We start from the raw sequence: 15,719 nt of genomic DNA on the forward strand, positions 1-15,719 counted from the left end.
GATATTATTAACACTTTCAGTGGTAAGATGTAATTGGAAGGCTTTACATAGGGAAGTACTATGAGGATTCTAAAAGATCACTCTGGTTATGTAGAGAATGAATTATAAGGAAGCAAAGGTGGAGAAAGGGAGATAAGACAATGGATCGTGGAGAAAAGGATGTACTCACTAGGCTCTCTGGGGACAGTCAGGGGTATCATCCTTTTACTCCCTCTAACATACACAGTGCTACAGTGTAAGGAACATTGTGGGAATAAGGAAGGCTTTGTGGCGCCCATGTCTGGGCTAAGATGAAATAAAGGTAGCCACTCAAATATTTTTAGTATGTGAACAGAGTGTCAAAACTTATAAATGAAGGCATTGAAGTGTGAATGAATTCGGTAGAGGGTGAGGTATTTTATCTAAATAGGAGCTAAGAAATAAATGGTAAATTAAACTGAATAGGTAGCAGCTACCTTGCTGTGAAGGGGTTGTGTAATCCCCTAGGTGGCTTAAGTTTTTTCTATAGTTGACTGGAAACTATTGAAGGATTTTAAGTAGGATAATGATATGTGGCCCACCTTTCGTATCTGTAGATTCTACCAACTGCAGATCAAAAATACTTGAATAACTTAAAAACACAAACAAAAAAAAATACAGTATAATAATTTTTCACACAGCATTTACATGGCATTAGGTACTATAAGTAATCTAGACATGATTCAAAGTATATGGGAGGATGTGCGTAGATTCAAATATGCCATTTTATATGGACATAAGCATCCCTGGATTTTGGTATCTGGTGGGGGGGTGTCCTGGAACCAATCCCCCATGGATATAGAGGGAAGACCCTATGTCATATGATCCCCTGATAGCAGCATAGGATGAATTTTACAGAGCAAAGCCTGGAGGAAGTAAAAAAGAACACTAGAGAAAAACTGAAGAAATTGGTTAATTCTTAGTGGGAAAAAAAGCAACACTATTTATTTTTTTTGAGATTAAGTCTTGCTCTGTCACACAGGCTAGAGTGCTAGCTCACAGCAACCTCAAACTCCTGGGCTCAGGTGATTCTCCTGCCTCAGCCTCCCGAGTAGCTGGGACTATAGGCATGCGCCACCATGCCCAGCTAATTTTTTCTATTTTTAGTGGAGATAGAGTCTTGCTCTTGCTCAGGCTGGTCTCAAATTCCTGACCTCAAGCAATCCTCCCAGCTCGGCCTCCAGAGTGATAGGATTATAGGCATGAGCCACCACACCCAGCCAATATAATTTATTAAGCATGAAAAGCAATGCATGAATCCTTTTCCATATAACCTGTATAATAAACACATATTGCTGCTACTTTTCTATGTATGAGACTCTAAGAAAATTGCTTGCTCCAGGTCACAACAGGTACTGATTTAAAGCTGATTTTGTTGTTACAGGAAGGACAGAAAATAAATAATGCACCTATGATGTCATATGTACATTCAGAATTTTTATTTTTAAACAGAGAACTACAGTAACATTAATAGAAAATCCATATAGAAATATTCACAATCTAGTCACCGAGAAATGGGAAAACTTCCACCCTGCCTTACTGCCAACCCACCAGTTGAGGAGCCAGAAGTAGAGGTGCATTTAGAGGAAAGTCACCTTTTCCAACAAAACCGTGCTCCATAGCTACATGAGGTTTTATCCAAAGGTTCAATGACCAGAAGGAATGGTGAGAACTGAAGACTAAAATACTGTTGTTGACAAGGGTTTGGGTAAAGGATCTGAAATGCAAGTACCAAGGAGAGAAAGGGAGCTGAAACAACATATGAAAAATGGAAGAGAGTGAGTCATCAGGGTCCCATCTCTATTTGTAAAAATACTGCAGAACTCAGAGATGACAGTAGAGGTGTCCATGACCTGTGGCAGGAGGAAATCCCTGCGTCTCCTCTAACCCTTTGAAAAGCTCCAGAGGTAGAAGCAAGTCTTATATTTGTTTCTTACCCCCTTAAATGAATGCCTCCCATTCCCCCAAAGTCCCTCTCCAGGTCCCCCAAGAGGCCAATGTCCTGAGTGCACACTTCCCTTCCTATTCCCATTGTCTGGATCTGTCGTGAGGCTGAGCCCTCCACGCTCAACCTCAGTATTTAGGAAGTTCTCCCCTCATTGCCTGGAAAGGCAGTCAGATTGAGTCTGAATTCTGAAGTTCTGGATACAAATTCCACCCAGCAGAGGCAGTGTTATTTAAATACCTAGGGACGAGGGGGTGAGTTTTAACACATTCTGTCCAAAAGGAGGCTGTAAGAACAGAGGAAACAAGTCACCAACAAACTACTTCCACCCAGAGCAAAGTGACAGTGCACATACATTCATACTCTCAAGTGTGGGCTACACTGCACATTGACTCATAATATTTCAACTGTGTTCTACTGGAAAGATTCAAGTCCCCAAAGGGTACTTGACATAGTACCACAGTAACATGGTAAGACACAGACAAGCATGCCATAACCCTAAAGCAAAAACATACTTAAACTAGATAATAATCGTTCAGGAAAAATACTCTCCCAGAGGTGAGGTTACAAATTCTAAGCTAGCTATCACATTTGCCTCTGAATTCCTTTTAAACTACAGATTAAAACAAAACAAAAACACCTAAAATCTCTAAAGAACAAAATGGAGAAATACTAAGCCTCTACCAAGAACCAATTATTTTAGGTTTCCCATTTGAAGGGCTCTCCCACCAGATGGGTGATGGGATTACTTAAAAAATACATGAGTCTACAACAAGGGGAAGGAGTTGTTTGGTCCAGTGTGGGGGAAGAGGCTTTCTAGAAACAACTTTCCCTTTTCTGGACTCCATCCAAAATTAGAACTCATCAACCGCCAGTAACTACAATGCCCATCTTAGTTAATCCCACATTTCAAGTAATACTACATATAAACTATAAAGAAAAAAATTCCAAAAGAAATCAGTAGCTTTTTTTATACAGGCACATGACTTTTCTGAGAAATTAAACTTAAAGAGTTTCCATGTGAAGGACAGAAATTGTTAAGGGGCAACATACAAACCTCAGGCACCACTTCATATAACCCCAATATCGAGCAACATTTTTCCTTAAATTCTCCCCTTCTTATTGCACCTTAACCTCTCTAGCATCAAATCTTCTCTATAACCTCTCTTTAAACACCTCCCTCTAACCTCAATTTCCTTATGTTTTCATTATTTGGTAAAATTACTTTATACTTAAAAAAATAAATATTTATGCAATAAAACCAGAAGGTAAAATAAATAAAACTCAAGTTAACTTGCTGTGCAGAGCTGTACAGAAGTGAGGAAGGTGCTCTTATTTGATCCCCCTCTGCCTTCCACACTCTTATGTACATCTGCTTCCTGGTAAGTCTGAGGTTGGGGGAATTGCACCTTACTCTTCCTCCCCTATATGCCCTTGTGGGGCAATATTAGAACCTAAGGGAGGAAGAGCTGGCAAAGTTGTCACATGCCAAGCGGCCAATGCCTCCTGAAATGAAGGTAGGTTCACTTGGTCTCTCCTCAACAGAAGAGAATGTCCAAGAAATGAAACATTTTAAAAAGCCATTGAGAATCCAACTAACCCCAGCATTTGGAGTGCTCATGGAGTGTTCATCCGAGTGCTCACGGAGTGTGCGGGATGAGAAAGGAATCAAGTAGCAGCAGCCAGAAGCAGTCCTGGGTTCATCCTGATGAGGTCTCTCCCTCAGTCAGGGAGAGGTTGCTTTTCCATGTTGGGAGGGAGGTGGAAGGAGGCATGACTTAGACATGGGTGGTGGACTCCTTAAAAGGCTGGACGCTGTTCATTTCCATGTTGGAGGCTTTCCCAGCTCTGTCTGCAGCCTGCCCTTCAAAGGCCCGTGTGATATCCTCGAAAGTCCTGCCACGGGTCTCAGGGACTTTGAAGAAGGTGAAGACCAAGAAGATAACGAGGAAGCCAGTGAAGATAATAAAAACGTAGGCTCCTAAATAGAACTAGTGAAAGGATAGAAAAAAAAGGTTGATATAAAAATCTGGTAATTGATGAACTATGTCATTGAAAATGAGGGAGAAAAAATCTGGTTTAAAGCCCTTGATACCTAATCCTTCACAGTATCAGTAACTACAGTAGTTCCCCCTTTATCTGTGGTTTTATAGTCTGCAGTTTGTTACCTGTGGTCCAAAAATAATAAATGGAAAGTTCCAGAAATAAACAATTCATAAGTTTTATATTGCATGTCATTCTGAGTGACATAATGAAATCTTGTGCCATCTTGCCTGGGACATGAATTCTCCCTTTCTCTAGTGTATCCATGCTGTATATGCTACCCACCTGCTAGTCACTTAGTAGCCATCCTGGCTGTCAGATCGACAAATCACAAGAAAAAGAAGGATGAATATAGTACAATAAGATATTCTCAGTAGGAGAGAGACACCACATCCACATAACTATTACAGTATATGTTATAACTGTTCTATTTTAATCTCTTACTGTGCCCAATTCATAAATTAAACTTTATCATAGGTATGTATATACAAGAAAAACAGTACAGTGTATGTAGGGTGATACTATCCAAGGCTTCAGGCATCCACCAGTGGTCTTGGAATGACATCCCCCATGGACTAGATCTCCCTTATCCATGGGGGATACGTCCCAAAACTCCCAGTGGATGCCTGAAACTGTGGATAGCACCAAACTGTTGTTGCCAATTGGAGTATGTTTCTCTTCATGTCTGTTCTGTTACACACACACATTTAATGCCTTTTCCATCTTAACTGAGCACCTATCACATGGTGGCCATAACTTCTGCAGTTTGAGGTATGACAGCAAAACAAGCACAATTTTTCTTCTTCATAAATTTATGGACAGATGATTAGTTATTACCATAGATCTTAGTGACCTCAGCTACAATTTTTTTTCTTTCAAACTAAGTGGAGAACTTTCATCGTTTCACCTAAAGGAAGCCCTTTACAGCTTTCCTTTGTCATATCTGAATTGCGGACATCACTACTCTTACACTCTGGGGCCAATTATGAAGTAAAATAAGGGTGACTTGAACACAAGCACTGCGATAGCATGGACAGATGGTCTAACAACCGAAGACGGCTGCTAAAGTGACTAACAGGTGGCAACTGCAGACAGGGTGGATCCTCTGGACAAAGGGATAATTCAAGTCTCCGGCTCGATGGAGGAGATTTCATCAGGCTACTGAGGACAGTGCACAATTTAAAACTTAAGAATTGTTCAATTCTGGAGTTTTCCATTTAATATTTTTGAACCACAGGCAACTGCATCTGTGGATGAGGAGGGACTACTGTATTATTATTTTAAACATGTTAGCTTAAGTGGGGTGGTTTTAAGATAAACTGAGGTTACTTACTGCAGCAGAGGGGAAGAGCAATCCAACTAAAAAGTTGGAGGTCCAGTTGGAACAACCAGCCACTGCCATTGCAGCTGGGCGGGGTCCCTGGCTGAAGAGTTCGGCCACAATAAACCAAGGGATGGGGCCTGGTCCAATTTCAAAGAAGGCCACAAAGACCAAGATAGCCCCAATACAAACAAAGCTCATCCATGAATATGTATCCTGTAAGAGGAAGCAACAGAAGAAAGTTAGTATCAAGGATGGCATGATCTAGGACCCACTTCTCAGAGATGAGTGCTGACCAAATGGCAAGTATCTTCAGCCCCGTGGTATCATGCAGTTACTGGCCTTGGATTAAAGACCTTGCTTGGGCTTTTAAATCCTAGCTATTGTCATCTCACATATATTATGTTGCACTGAGACCACTTCGTCATCTATAAAATGGGATTACCTCAATATTATTTTAATTAAATAAGATATATTTATTTTACAAGCTACAATGCCATATGAATAAGGATTATAAGTTTATCTCTGACAATAAACCTTTCTTACAAGCTCTGGGCATCTTGCTTCTCTCAAATTTGACTGTACTGATGACCTCTCCAAACTCAACAACCCACCCCCTCTGTCACAGAAGGTCAACTGTAACTTCTTTTCCTCCTTCCCTCCTTTTTCTTCAAAGAGCACTCACCTTTAGTAACAAAGAAACAGTCATGAGGACGGAACAGAAAGCCATCCCGCCAAGGCCTATCATATGTAGAGTCCTTCTTCCTGCTCTTTCCACCAGAAACAGCTAAAAGAAGAATAATATAACATGAAACTTGTTTTCCCTTCCATGAAAATACTGTATAAAGTACCTGAAATCTGCCTCACCCATTGCAGGATACTTGTTATAGTCACACCTCCTCTTCACCAATTTGAAGTTTATGTATTTATTTTTAAGACAGAGTCTCACTCTGTTGCCCGGGCTAGAGTGCCGTGGCGTCAGCCTAGCTCACAGCAACCTCAAACTCCTGGGCTCAAGCGATCCTACTGCCTCAGCCTCCCAGAGGGCTAGGATTACAGGCGTATGAGCCACGTCACCGGCCTACTTTGAAGTTTAAACCATCCTGTATAATCTCTTTTATACTTCCCTCCTTCCCATCCATTCCATATTCGCTGGAAGAGTGAAGGTTTACACCCACCATTCAAAGTGTCTTTCCCAAAGAGGAATTAAATAACAAGAAAAGTTCCTGGATGATGGATGACAGGGAGGCTAAAGGACATGCAATCTATCTTTGAACATCTGTAGCAAGAATCCTTTTTGCCCACCCCTGCCAAATTATCAAATCACTCAACTTACAGAAACCACAGTGAAGATGGTATTAACCACACCCGCACCGATGGTGGCATAGATTGGCTCCTCAACACCCGCATCCTTGAAGATTGCCGTTGAGTAATAGAACACCTGGTAGAAAACAAAAGACACAACTTTGACACAACTGTACACACCAGTTAAATTGAACTGCAAAAAATAAACTTAGAAGTCCCAGGAGGTAAGTTGTCCTTTTCCCAGGGTTTTTGTTCAATCACAATATCCTTTCTGCAAATGAATTATCTTCTGTACCTATCTCCATTCTCCTCTTAATTCTTCTCACTTCCATTTTTTCCTTTAACTATACTTATTCCCACTGCTCCATTTAGTCTTTGTTTACTTCACTAATTTATACAAGGGTTCCAGTGCTTTTTCAGTGGACTCTTCCCCAAACCCTCAAAGCACTGATAGGTACAAATGATGTCTCAATTCCGACAGCAAACAAACAGAATAACCTTAGCCTGCTTATTTAATAAGCAGAGCTTGGGATGGATTTCCTAGCCCTAGGCCCTTTCCAAGCGTTTTAGGGAATAACAATTACTATTTTTATTTAATATATTACTATTAAATAAACTATATTTAATATATACTATTTATTATTTGTTAGACATTATGCTAAAATGTAGGGTTGCTATAACTACCATAGTTAACACATCTGCCATGTGAATTGTATTTAACTCATACTAGTTTTGAGCCTAGGGTCTCCTGAAGCACATGTAACTCACTCATCTCTTCACCTTGCAAGCTATGAGAACTCTTTAAATTGTATGTAACTCAAACACAGAAAACAATAAAAAATAAATTTTTCATTAAATTAGAAAGGATTATTTTGCTTTCAAAGTTTTTATTCTATTTTTGTAATAAAACACTGTGGCCTCAAGGAGAAAAAATTTTTTTTCTAGTGTCCATCTGTTAAAGAGATATCAAAATATTGGATTTAGGCTGGGTGTGGTGGCTCATGCCTATAATCCCAGCCCTTTGTCAGGAAGGTAGCTTGAGGCCAGGAGTTTGAGACCAGCCTGGGCAACAAAGAGACCTCGTTTCTACAAAAAATAAAAAATTAGCCAGGTATGGTGATACATGCCTATATTCCCAGCTACTTGGGAGACTGAGAAGGGAGGATCGCTTGAGCCCATGAGTCTGAAGCTGTGGTGAGCTATTATCATGCCACTGCACTCTAGCCTGGAAACTGTCTCATAAAAAAGATCACACTAAGACCTCAAGGTAACAAGAGAACATTATCTACATCAGCCAGGTTCAGTTTATTTCACCCAGAATATCTGCCTCCATAGCAACATTATTCAGTCTTTTCGATTATATACCTCTACATTGGGATTTACCTTCAAGAAACAACTCTTCAAATCCCTAATACCTGAGATGGACACTATGTATATTGATATTTTCTAAAATAAGATTACAGGTGTGTTTTTGAAACAGATTTGTAGTACCATCCTCAGTTTGCAAAAACTAATGTTCTGGACCGAATTAAGACTGTTAAAAAAATCCCATTAATATTTTATGATGACATCAAGCTTGTGTGGAAAAACATTTGAAGAGTTAAAATCAGCCATGGATAGTTATGCCAATTCTTTCTTATCAAAATGTCTGCACATCAAAAATATAATGTGTATGTATACTTCTCAGGCAAACTTCTTACAGTAAAATTACCTTTCTATCTAGTGCCATCAAGCTAGGCAAGCTAACCCCCACATCATCTCACCTAAAAACAATTTACGCTGCTAGCTAAACATTATTCAACTGCTTATCCATCTGTCTTTAAGGGAAATTAGAAAACATGTTCAAAAGTAGGTCGGAAAAGTGATTTCCAAGCCTGCTGTGCATCACATTTATTTTTTTATACACAATTTCTAGGCCTCTCACGGGAGAGATTCTTGATTCAGTTGACTCAGGAATCCAGCCCCCCATAACTATGGTGTAGCCAGCTCTGGGTTAGGTTATGCCCAGGGCAAAATCTGCTCATTGACTAAGTTGGGAGCCATCTTAGTCCAACAATAATGACTTTACACACCATTTCCTGAAGTGGGAAGAGTCTGTCCTACAGAGTGCTCATCTGTCATGGGTGCTTGTCCCATGATCTTTTTCTGATGCTGTTTTGCAGGGCCAGGGTTGGGGTGAGGCAGCCAGGGAGGTGCCTCAGGTGCATTCTCAGGGCTCCTTCTCAGAGCTGCACTTGCCCCTGGGTGCCTCACCTGCCTCACTACAGTCCCAGCCCTGCTCCTCTGGTAAGTCCTGGGAACATATTTTATTCCAGTAATATATGGCCTACATTATCATTTTCAAATGAGGAAATTTGAGACTGGGATCCATCAAAATCACCTAAGAGGCTTTCTCAAACTACTGTATCTTTTCGCTCAGTTTTTTTTTAGAGACAGGGTCTCACTATGTTGCCCAAGCTGCACTTGAACTCCTGGCCTCAAGTGATGCTCCCACCTCAGCCCCCTGAGTAGCTGAGACTACAGGTGTGCTGCTGCACCCAAACAGCCTCTAAACCCTCATGAGAAGCACTGCTACATAAGTACAAATATCCTGGTGTGTCAGGCAGGAGAAAAGGCCCAGAACCAAACTTATTTTGAGCATCGAGCATGTTTCACAAAATCCTGTCACAAAATGATTTAATCACATTTATCAAAGACTAATGGAAAACCCTCAGGGGATTCATCAATATTTAGAGGTGGGACAAGGGTGCTCTTCACTTGCCAGTGTCCTTCCAGAGATTTCCTATTTGGATTCCAGGGTCTTACACTAATTTTAGTCTGTAAAGTCCGGGTAAAAAATCAAGGCATGTAAAATCTAGGAATACTTAGGTTGTATGGCCTACATTACCACTGATGACAGCATGTGTGTAAGGTAAGATCAGAGGTAAACAGGAATGGAAATAAAGTGAGTGCTCAAAAAAAACGGGATAATGAAAATAATGGGACAAATGTTAACCATAAGTTCCAAGACTAAGGGTGACTTAAGTTTTTCATTTTATGTACTTTCTCATTTTTACACATGCAAAATATATACTATAGATATAATTTTAAGAAATAAAAAACAAAACCGAATCAAAACCTGGATAATCAACATTTTCTGAGAGGCTACTATTTGGCAACCACTGTGAGGGACTTCGGACTCCATATATGTAAGAAGGTGAGCCACGACCCATGCCACTCACCCCTGGTGAATGCTTTAAGTGAAATCCTGTAGGCCTTTGACCCAAAGGTAGATACTCACAGCATTAATTCCAGAGAGCTGCTGAGACAGCTGGAGCACGATGGAAATAATGATGGGCTGTCGGTAGCTGGGTGCTCTAAAGAGCTCCACCACGGTGACACGCTTTTCTTGTGCCATCCTGGCAGACTCATCTTTCATCTCCTGGATATCCTGGGACACATCCTGGGTGCCCCATAACCGTTGGAGGACTGGTGAAAAGAACAAAGAGGAAAGGATAAAGACAATGTACTGCCCCAAATTCATCTTTCCTGTAAGACAGCAAAGAGGAAAGGATAAAGACAATGTACTGCCCCAAATTCATCTTTCCTGTAAGACAGCTGGGAAGAAGCCACACATGATGAGGTGATCGGTGAAATCCTTGCCTGAGTTTGTCTTCTCATCTCATTCTTTAGGGGTTGCAGGGTTTTAAAGTTTGATTCAAGGGTCATCAGAAAACCGTTCACTTGGGTTCCGAGGGGCAGGGAAAGGGAATGACAAAAAAATAGATCCAATACCCTCATCCTTAAAACATACCACAACCCCACAATTTCTACAGTGAAGTGTGAAGGATACTCACTCTCCTTAGCACTCTCCTCTTCCTTTCTGTTAATGAGCAAGAATCTAGGACTTTCAGGGCAAAATGGAAGGGCTGCACTTTGTAGGATAGCTGGAATGATGGTGAAGCCTAATAGCACGGACCACAGCTCTTCCGACCCCAAGATGGCTTCCAGACCAAAGATCTAGAAACCCAAAGATAATGCTGTTAAAACCCATACTTCATAGGCCACAAGTTCATTAAAAAAAAAAAAATTCAGAAAATATATCTTCTTTTTACCACAAGAAAAGAAACAAATTGTGCTTCTTTCCCCTTCTCTACCCTGCCTGCTTCTTTAGTACTATCTTTGAGCTACAGTAACAATATCTGAAACTTATACATGCAACTGAATACATGCTTTACCTATGTTAACTCTTAATCAGCCATGAAACTATAACAACACTCATTAGGCATGAGAAGTTCTAGAGTACCTGGGCCACCAGGATCCCGATGACAATGCCCAGCTGGTTGAGAGTGCCAAAGGCACCCCGTAGGGCAGTAGGAGAGACCTCTCCAATGTACATGGGCACAAAACCAGTGCAGAGTCCACAGAAGATGCCAATAACCAAGCGGCCCAGGATCAGCATTTCAAACGACTCAGCTACTTTACAGAACCCCATGAGGCAGCCACCAGCGATGGCCAACAGGTTCACAATAAGCATTGAATTGCGCCTGTAACATTAATCAAAGACAAAGCGAGGTTAGCAATGTGATAAGCTCTGAATCTCTCCTTTCCTTCCTCATTATTCTGCTCTTCTCCAGGCTTCTACCTCCTCTTTTGGTCTAACTTCTATTTTTCACTTTCTATTACCAGAACATTTCTAGTTGGATCACTTGAGTCCAGGAGCTCGAGTCTGGCCTGGGCAATATAACAAGACCCTGCCTCTTTAAAAAATAATAATAATTAGACACTATCAAATAAAATAGGTTGCCATATTAATTTTTTTAAATTGAGTTCCATTTACGTTTTGAGAACATCTAACTGGCAAACTAAATGGTTTCTTCGTCATTACTGAAAGTATAGTCTACCCTCTAAGACATACTATTAAGCTAGAGTAGAATGAGAAGATTCAGTTTTCTTTTGTGGGGAAAAGAATTCAATTCAGTTATTTGGCCATTATTCACATTTGCCACAGACCAAGAATTACAAAAACATTTCCTACCAATCCTGTGTAACATGATAATACTTGTATGAAACCCCAAAATTTTTTAGAAAAAAGTAAACAACTTCAGACCTTGTAAATTAATGTTTCTGGGAAACTCCACAGTTGAGCTTACTAAAACAACTCTGAACTAGCCTAAGCTGGACTGCAAAGACCAAAAATTCACATGGCCCATCCCTTGCAAGGCTGGCAGAAGCTATGCAGGGTAGCAGAGCTCTAAGTAAGAGCAGTCATACTCAGGGCCAGTTGGACTAGGTTTCCTTTGATTAAAATTTGAAATGTTCTCATTCAAATGTACCATCACCTCCCCGCCCTAATTCTCTATATCTGTCCTCAGTGCAACCAGTATAGCCCACTTCCTTGCTGAGTTTCTGGTCAGTACCTGCCAAAGCGGTTGACAAACAGTCCGACGGAAAAGGAGCCAATCATACCACCAACGGAGAAGATGGCCACAGACAAGGACCAGAGGGATGTGAGCAACACATCTGAGGGAAGATTTTCTAGCCTCTCTTCCAAAGTGTAATTGAGAAAGTCCTTTATGATCTGCAATACAAAATGGGTGGAGGACAGACTTAACAGTTGGCTGCGAACAAAAGATACAAACATTAGGGGTCATTTCCTCCCTAAGAGAACAACTTTACCTTTACTTTACAGGTAGAGGATCAAAGGCACGACTCGAAGGGGATGGAAGAGACAGATGACGTACTGGAGTTAATGTTACCATCTCAGAAGACCCATTTTTTATTAGTCCTGAAAGCCCCAGTAGGTGGCAGCACTGATGTTGTCTACCCCAGCCCTTTCCTAAAGCACCCCCTTCTTTGTAACTAACCCCTAAGGGATAACATAGGAAGTGTATCACCACGCGGGAGAGAGGACAGTAAGAACTGGCATGGGCCAGAGCCAGGCGAGGAAATGAGCCTTTGCTTGGATTAAATGACTCCACTAGATTTCCCCACCAATATATTCTCCCTCTCCCATTTTAGCCAACCTAGATACAAAGTTTGTCTTAAATTCTGAATTCTTTAAATCTTACTTAAATGAAAGGAGTAACATCCTTATGCCAAATTCTAACTCTCACTGCCTGGCACTTACCGCCTCAGGAGCATTGATGACTCCAGTGTTGTAGCCGAACTGGAAAGAGCCAATCGTAGCAATGGCAATGGCGAAGATCAGAGATGGGGTGACCTGAGGGGAGGGCAGGACAGGGAGGAAAGAAGAAATAATCCTTAAAACTTTTGATTGATTATTGTCTCTTATTAAGTATGGAACTGTATTAGGAGAACTTGACCTATGAGTGGTATGAAACAGACAAAAATCTTATGACATTTAGGTAATGAATGGGGACATAAAGGTATAGGTTATACTGAAGAACACCCATCTGGAGATAAGAATGTGGGGTTAACTTGGGAAAAATGGGAAGAAAATTAAGGAAGGAAGAAGTTAAGGCTGGGCACGGTGGCTCACGCCTGTAATCCTAGCACTCTGGGAGGTGGAGGCCGGTGGATGGTTTGAGCTCAGGTATTCAACACCAGCCTGAGCAAGAACGAGACCCGTCTCCACTAAAAATAGAAAGAAAATTAGCTGAACAACTAAAAAATATATATATATAAAAAATTAGCCGGGCATGGTGGCGCATGCCTGTAGTCCCAGCTACTCGGGAGGGTGAGGCAGGAGGATCGCTTGAGCCCAGGAGTCTGAGGTTGCTGTGAGCTAGGCTGACGCCACGGCACTCACTCTAGCCCAGGCAACAGAGTAAGACTCCATCTCAAAAATAAATAAATAAATAAATAAGTTAATAGAAGCTGCGTTAGTCAGTTTGGAAGCATTTAAAACCTGCACCAGGTAAAGATAAGCACAGAACTGTGCTCAAGAACAGGGAGGGGCTCACGCCTGTAATCCTAGCACTCCTAGCACTCCGGGAGGCCCAGGCAGGATTGCTTGAGCTCAGGCTTAACAAGAGTGAGACCCTGTCTCTATGAAATTTGGTTGGCCAAGCAACTAAAAAAAAAAAAAAAAATAGCCGGGCGTAGTGGCGGGGCCTATAGTCCCAGATACTTAGGAGGCTGAGGCAGGAGGATCCCAGGATCCCTTGAGCCCAGGAGTTTGAGGTTGCTGTGAGCTAGGCTGATGCCATGGCACTCTAGCCCGGGCAACAGAGCAAGATGCTGTCTCAAAAACAAAAAACAAAAAAAACTGGGAGGGCAGAAGAAAAGACAGCCTTAGGTAGGATTCCTAAGAACTGATCATTTTGGAAACAGCCAGATCCAGTGTAGTCTCACCTGTACCCCAGACTCACTGAAGCTGGAGTGGTGGCAGTGGTATGGGTTGTCTTTGATTCTCTTATCTCTCAGGACCATGTAACCCAACCTATCTACCCACCGCGTCCTGGCCAAATTTGAAAGTCTTCCCGTTTACTAAATACAGTTCTGCTATTCCCAACCCGGGTGTGTGTGTGGTGGGGGATACTCTGCATAATCCCAACCCTCGACATGAGACATTTCTTAGTGGGGGGAATCAAAAAGTCATCTCTCACCTTGCCGGGAATAATTCAAATGGACAAGTGGGTATTATTTGAGCTTTCCACCTTGGGGCAGCTCAATTTCTATGCCTGAGGCCATCCCCTATGGCGGCTGCCATTCCCTTCGGCCTTTCCTATCACAAATCCTTCCCTTTCATGTCAGCGGGGACAGCAGTCTGGAAGCTTCAGCTGGGGAGCTGACCTTGCCTTGCAGCCTCCTGGTCGGCCTGAGGCGTCTCAGTCCCAACTAAGCATCAGCACCCCAGAGGGCCTGCCGGTACAAGGCTCTTTCTGTTAAATCCTTTTCCTTTTTAGTAAAAAAAAAAAAAAAAAAGGTTTCTCCTGTCATCATTCACTATCTTGGAGAACCTTTTACTCTTCAGTCTCATTTTTTCCCATCCTTTCTCTTATTTTCCTTCGTTTTCAAACAAATTTGTCCCGATGAAAATGCCTTTTTCCCTACCAATGCTGCATACACAACACAGAAAAATATATTAATATATCCTGCACTCAGAATCATAACCACAGCAGGAAGGAGAACCGGAATTCTCTCTCCTTAGTATTGAGGGAATCTCACAGGATACAGAACAGACGGCAGGACACTGACCTGCACCCCAAACAGACCCAGGTCCTTTCAAGGGCTGATGCCTCCAGAGAAGCCTTCACACTGGCTCTGGAGCCCACACTTGCCATCCACACACTCAAGCAGCCCCTGATCCTCTGAACACCCAACCGTCTCTCGGGCTCAGTAGTGTATAGTTATGCAAATAAACCTGAGAAGTAAACACAACTTCTCCAGGTGACTTTCCTATGATAGGAAGGTGAACAGAACGGGGATAAACCCTTCCTCGAATACGACATTCAAAGAGAACCGGTGAAACTAGAGCACTGCAGGCTGGAGAAGCAACGAAAAGGCCTTGAGACGGCTTTGGTGAATCAGGAGGAAACAGAACAAGGCAATCACCATCAAGATTTGCCTTTCTGAGTGTGCCCCAAACAAGCAAAAATAACCAGAAATTATAACACTCTTACCTTCTGTGACCCCATGCCCCTAATCTAATTCTTTTCAAATCTTCGAGAAAGATCTGGGAGTGGGATTCCTGAGATACCTCTTCCAGCCAACAAAACCTTCAAAATGTCCTTCTCGGTAGCAAGTTTTCTTCAGGTCCTCAGGGTTGCTCCGAAACCCACTCGCACCGTTAGGGCATCTCTGGCCCGGGCCGCGGGCACGCCAGTTATAATCTCTGCAAAGGGCGGAGCCTGGAAGGGCGACCAGCCCCCAGCCCCACCCACACCCGCCCAGTCATCCCCGTGACCGCCGGGAATTTTGCCTTATCAGAATTTCAGAACTCCCCTCCCCCCAGCCCCCTGGTTATCACCCTAAGGCAATAACGCCCTCCCCCGTTTTAAAACCACATCCTGTCACTCCACCCCCCTTTTTTTTTTTTTTTTTTTTTGTTTTTTTAGCTCATCTTTTACGTCTTCCCTCCTGTATAGCAGCTACAGCCTCTTAGTTTCACAGACAAAACGCTACCAGAAAAGCCTTGAGGGA

The 15,719-nt window shown here is 42.1% G+C and overlaps 1 protein-coding gene across 1 annotated transcript; it reads right to left on the reverse strand.

Moving 5' to 3' along the window:
* Window positions 1-1,435: 1,435 nt before the first annotated feature.
* SLC2A3 (solute carrier family 2 member 3) lies at window positions 1,436-15,380 on the reverse strand. The gene is made up of 10 exons (XM_045554395.1): window positions 15,200-15,380; window positions 12,742-12,834; window positions 12,032-12,192; window positions 10,918-11,158; window positions 10,469-10,631; window positions 9,913-10,100; window positions 6,664-6,768; window positions 6,013-6,114; window positions 5,340-5,543; window positions 1,436-3,954 (listed from the first exon to the last, which is right to left on the reverse strand). The coding sequence occupies exons 1-10, from the start codon at window positions 15,212-15,214 to the stop codon at window positions 3,742-3,744; spliced, it is 1,485 nt and encodes a 494-aa protein (XP_045410351.1). The 5' UTR covers window positions 15,215-15,380; the 3' UTR covers window positions 1,436-3,741.
* Window positions 15,381-15,719: the final 339 nt, after the last annotated feature.

Source organism: Lemur catta, chromosome 6, assembly GCF_020740605.2.
Source record: "Lemur catta isolate mLemCat1 chromosome 6, mLemCat1.pri, whole genome shotgun sequence".
NCBI lineage: Eukaryota > Metazoa > Chordata > Mammalia > Primates > Lemuridae > Lemur > Lemur catta.

Coding starts and splice junctions, on each gene's coding strand:
- SLC2A3 (XM_045554395.1), bottom strand. Junction 10,632..10,917: donor TCGGGATCCTGGTGGCCCAG/GTACTCTAGAAC, acceptor TTGGGTTTCTAG/ATCTTTGGTCTGGAAGCCAT. Junction 10,101..10,468: donor AGAGGAGAGTGCTAAGGAGA/GTGAGTATCCTT, acceptor TCTTTTCACCAG/TCCTCCAACGGTTATGGGGC.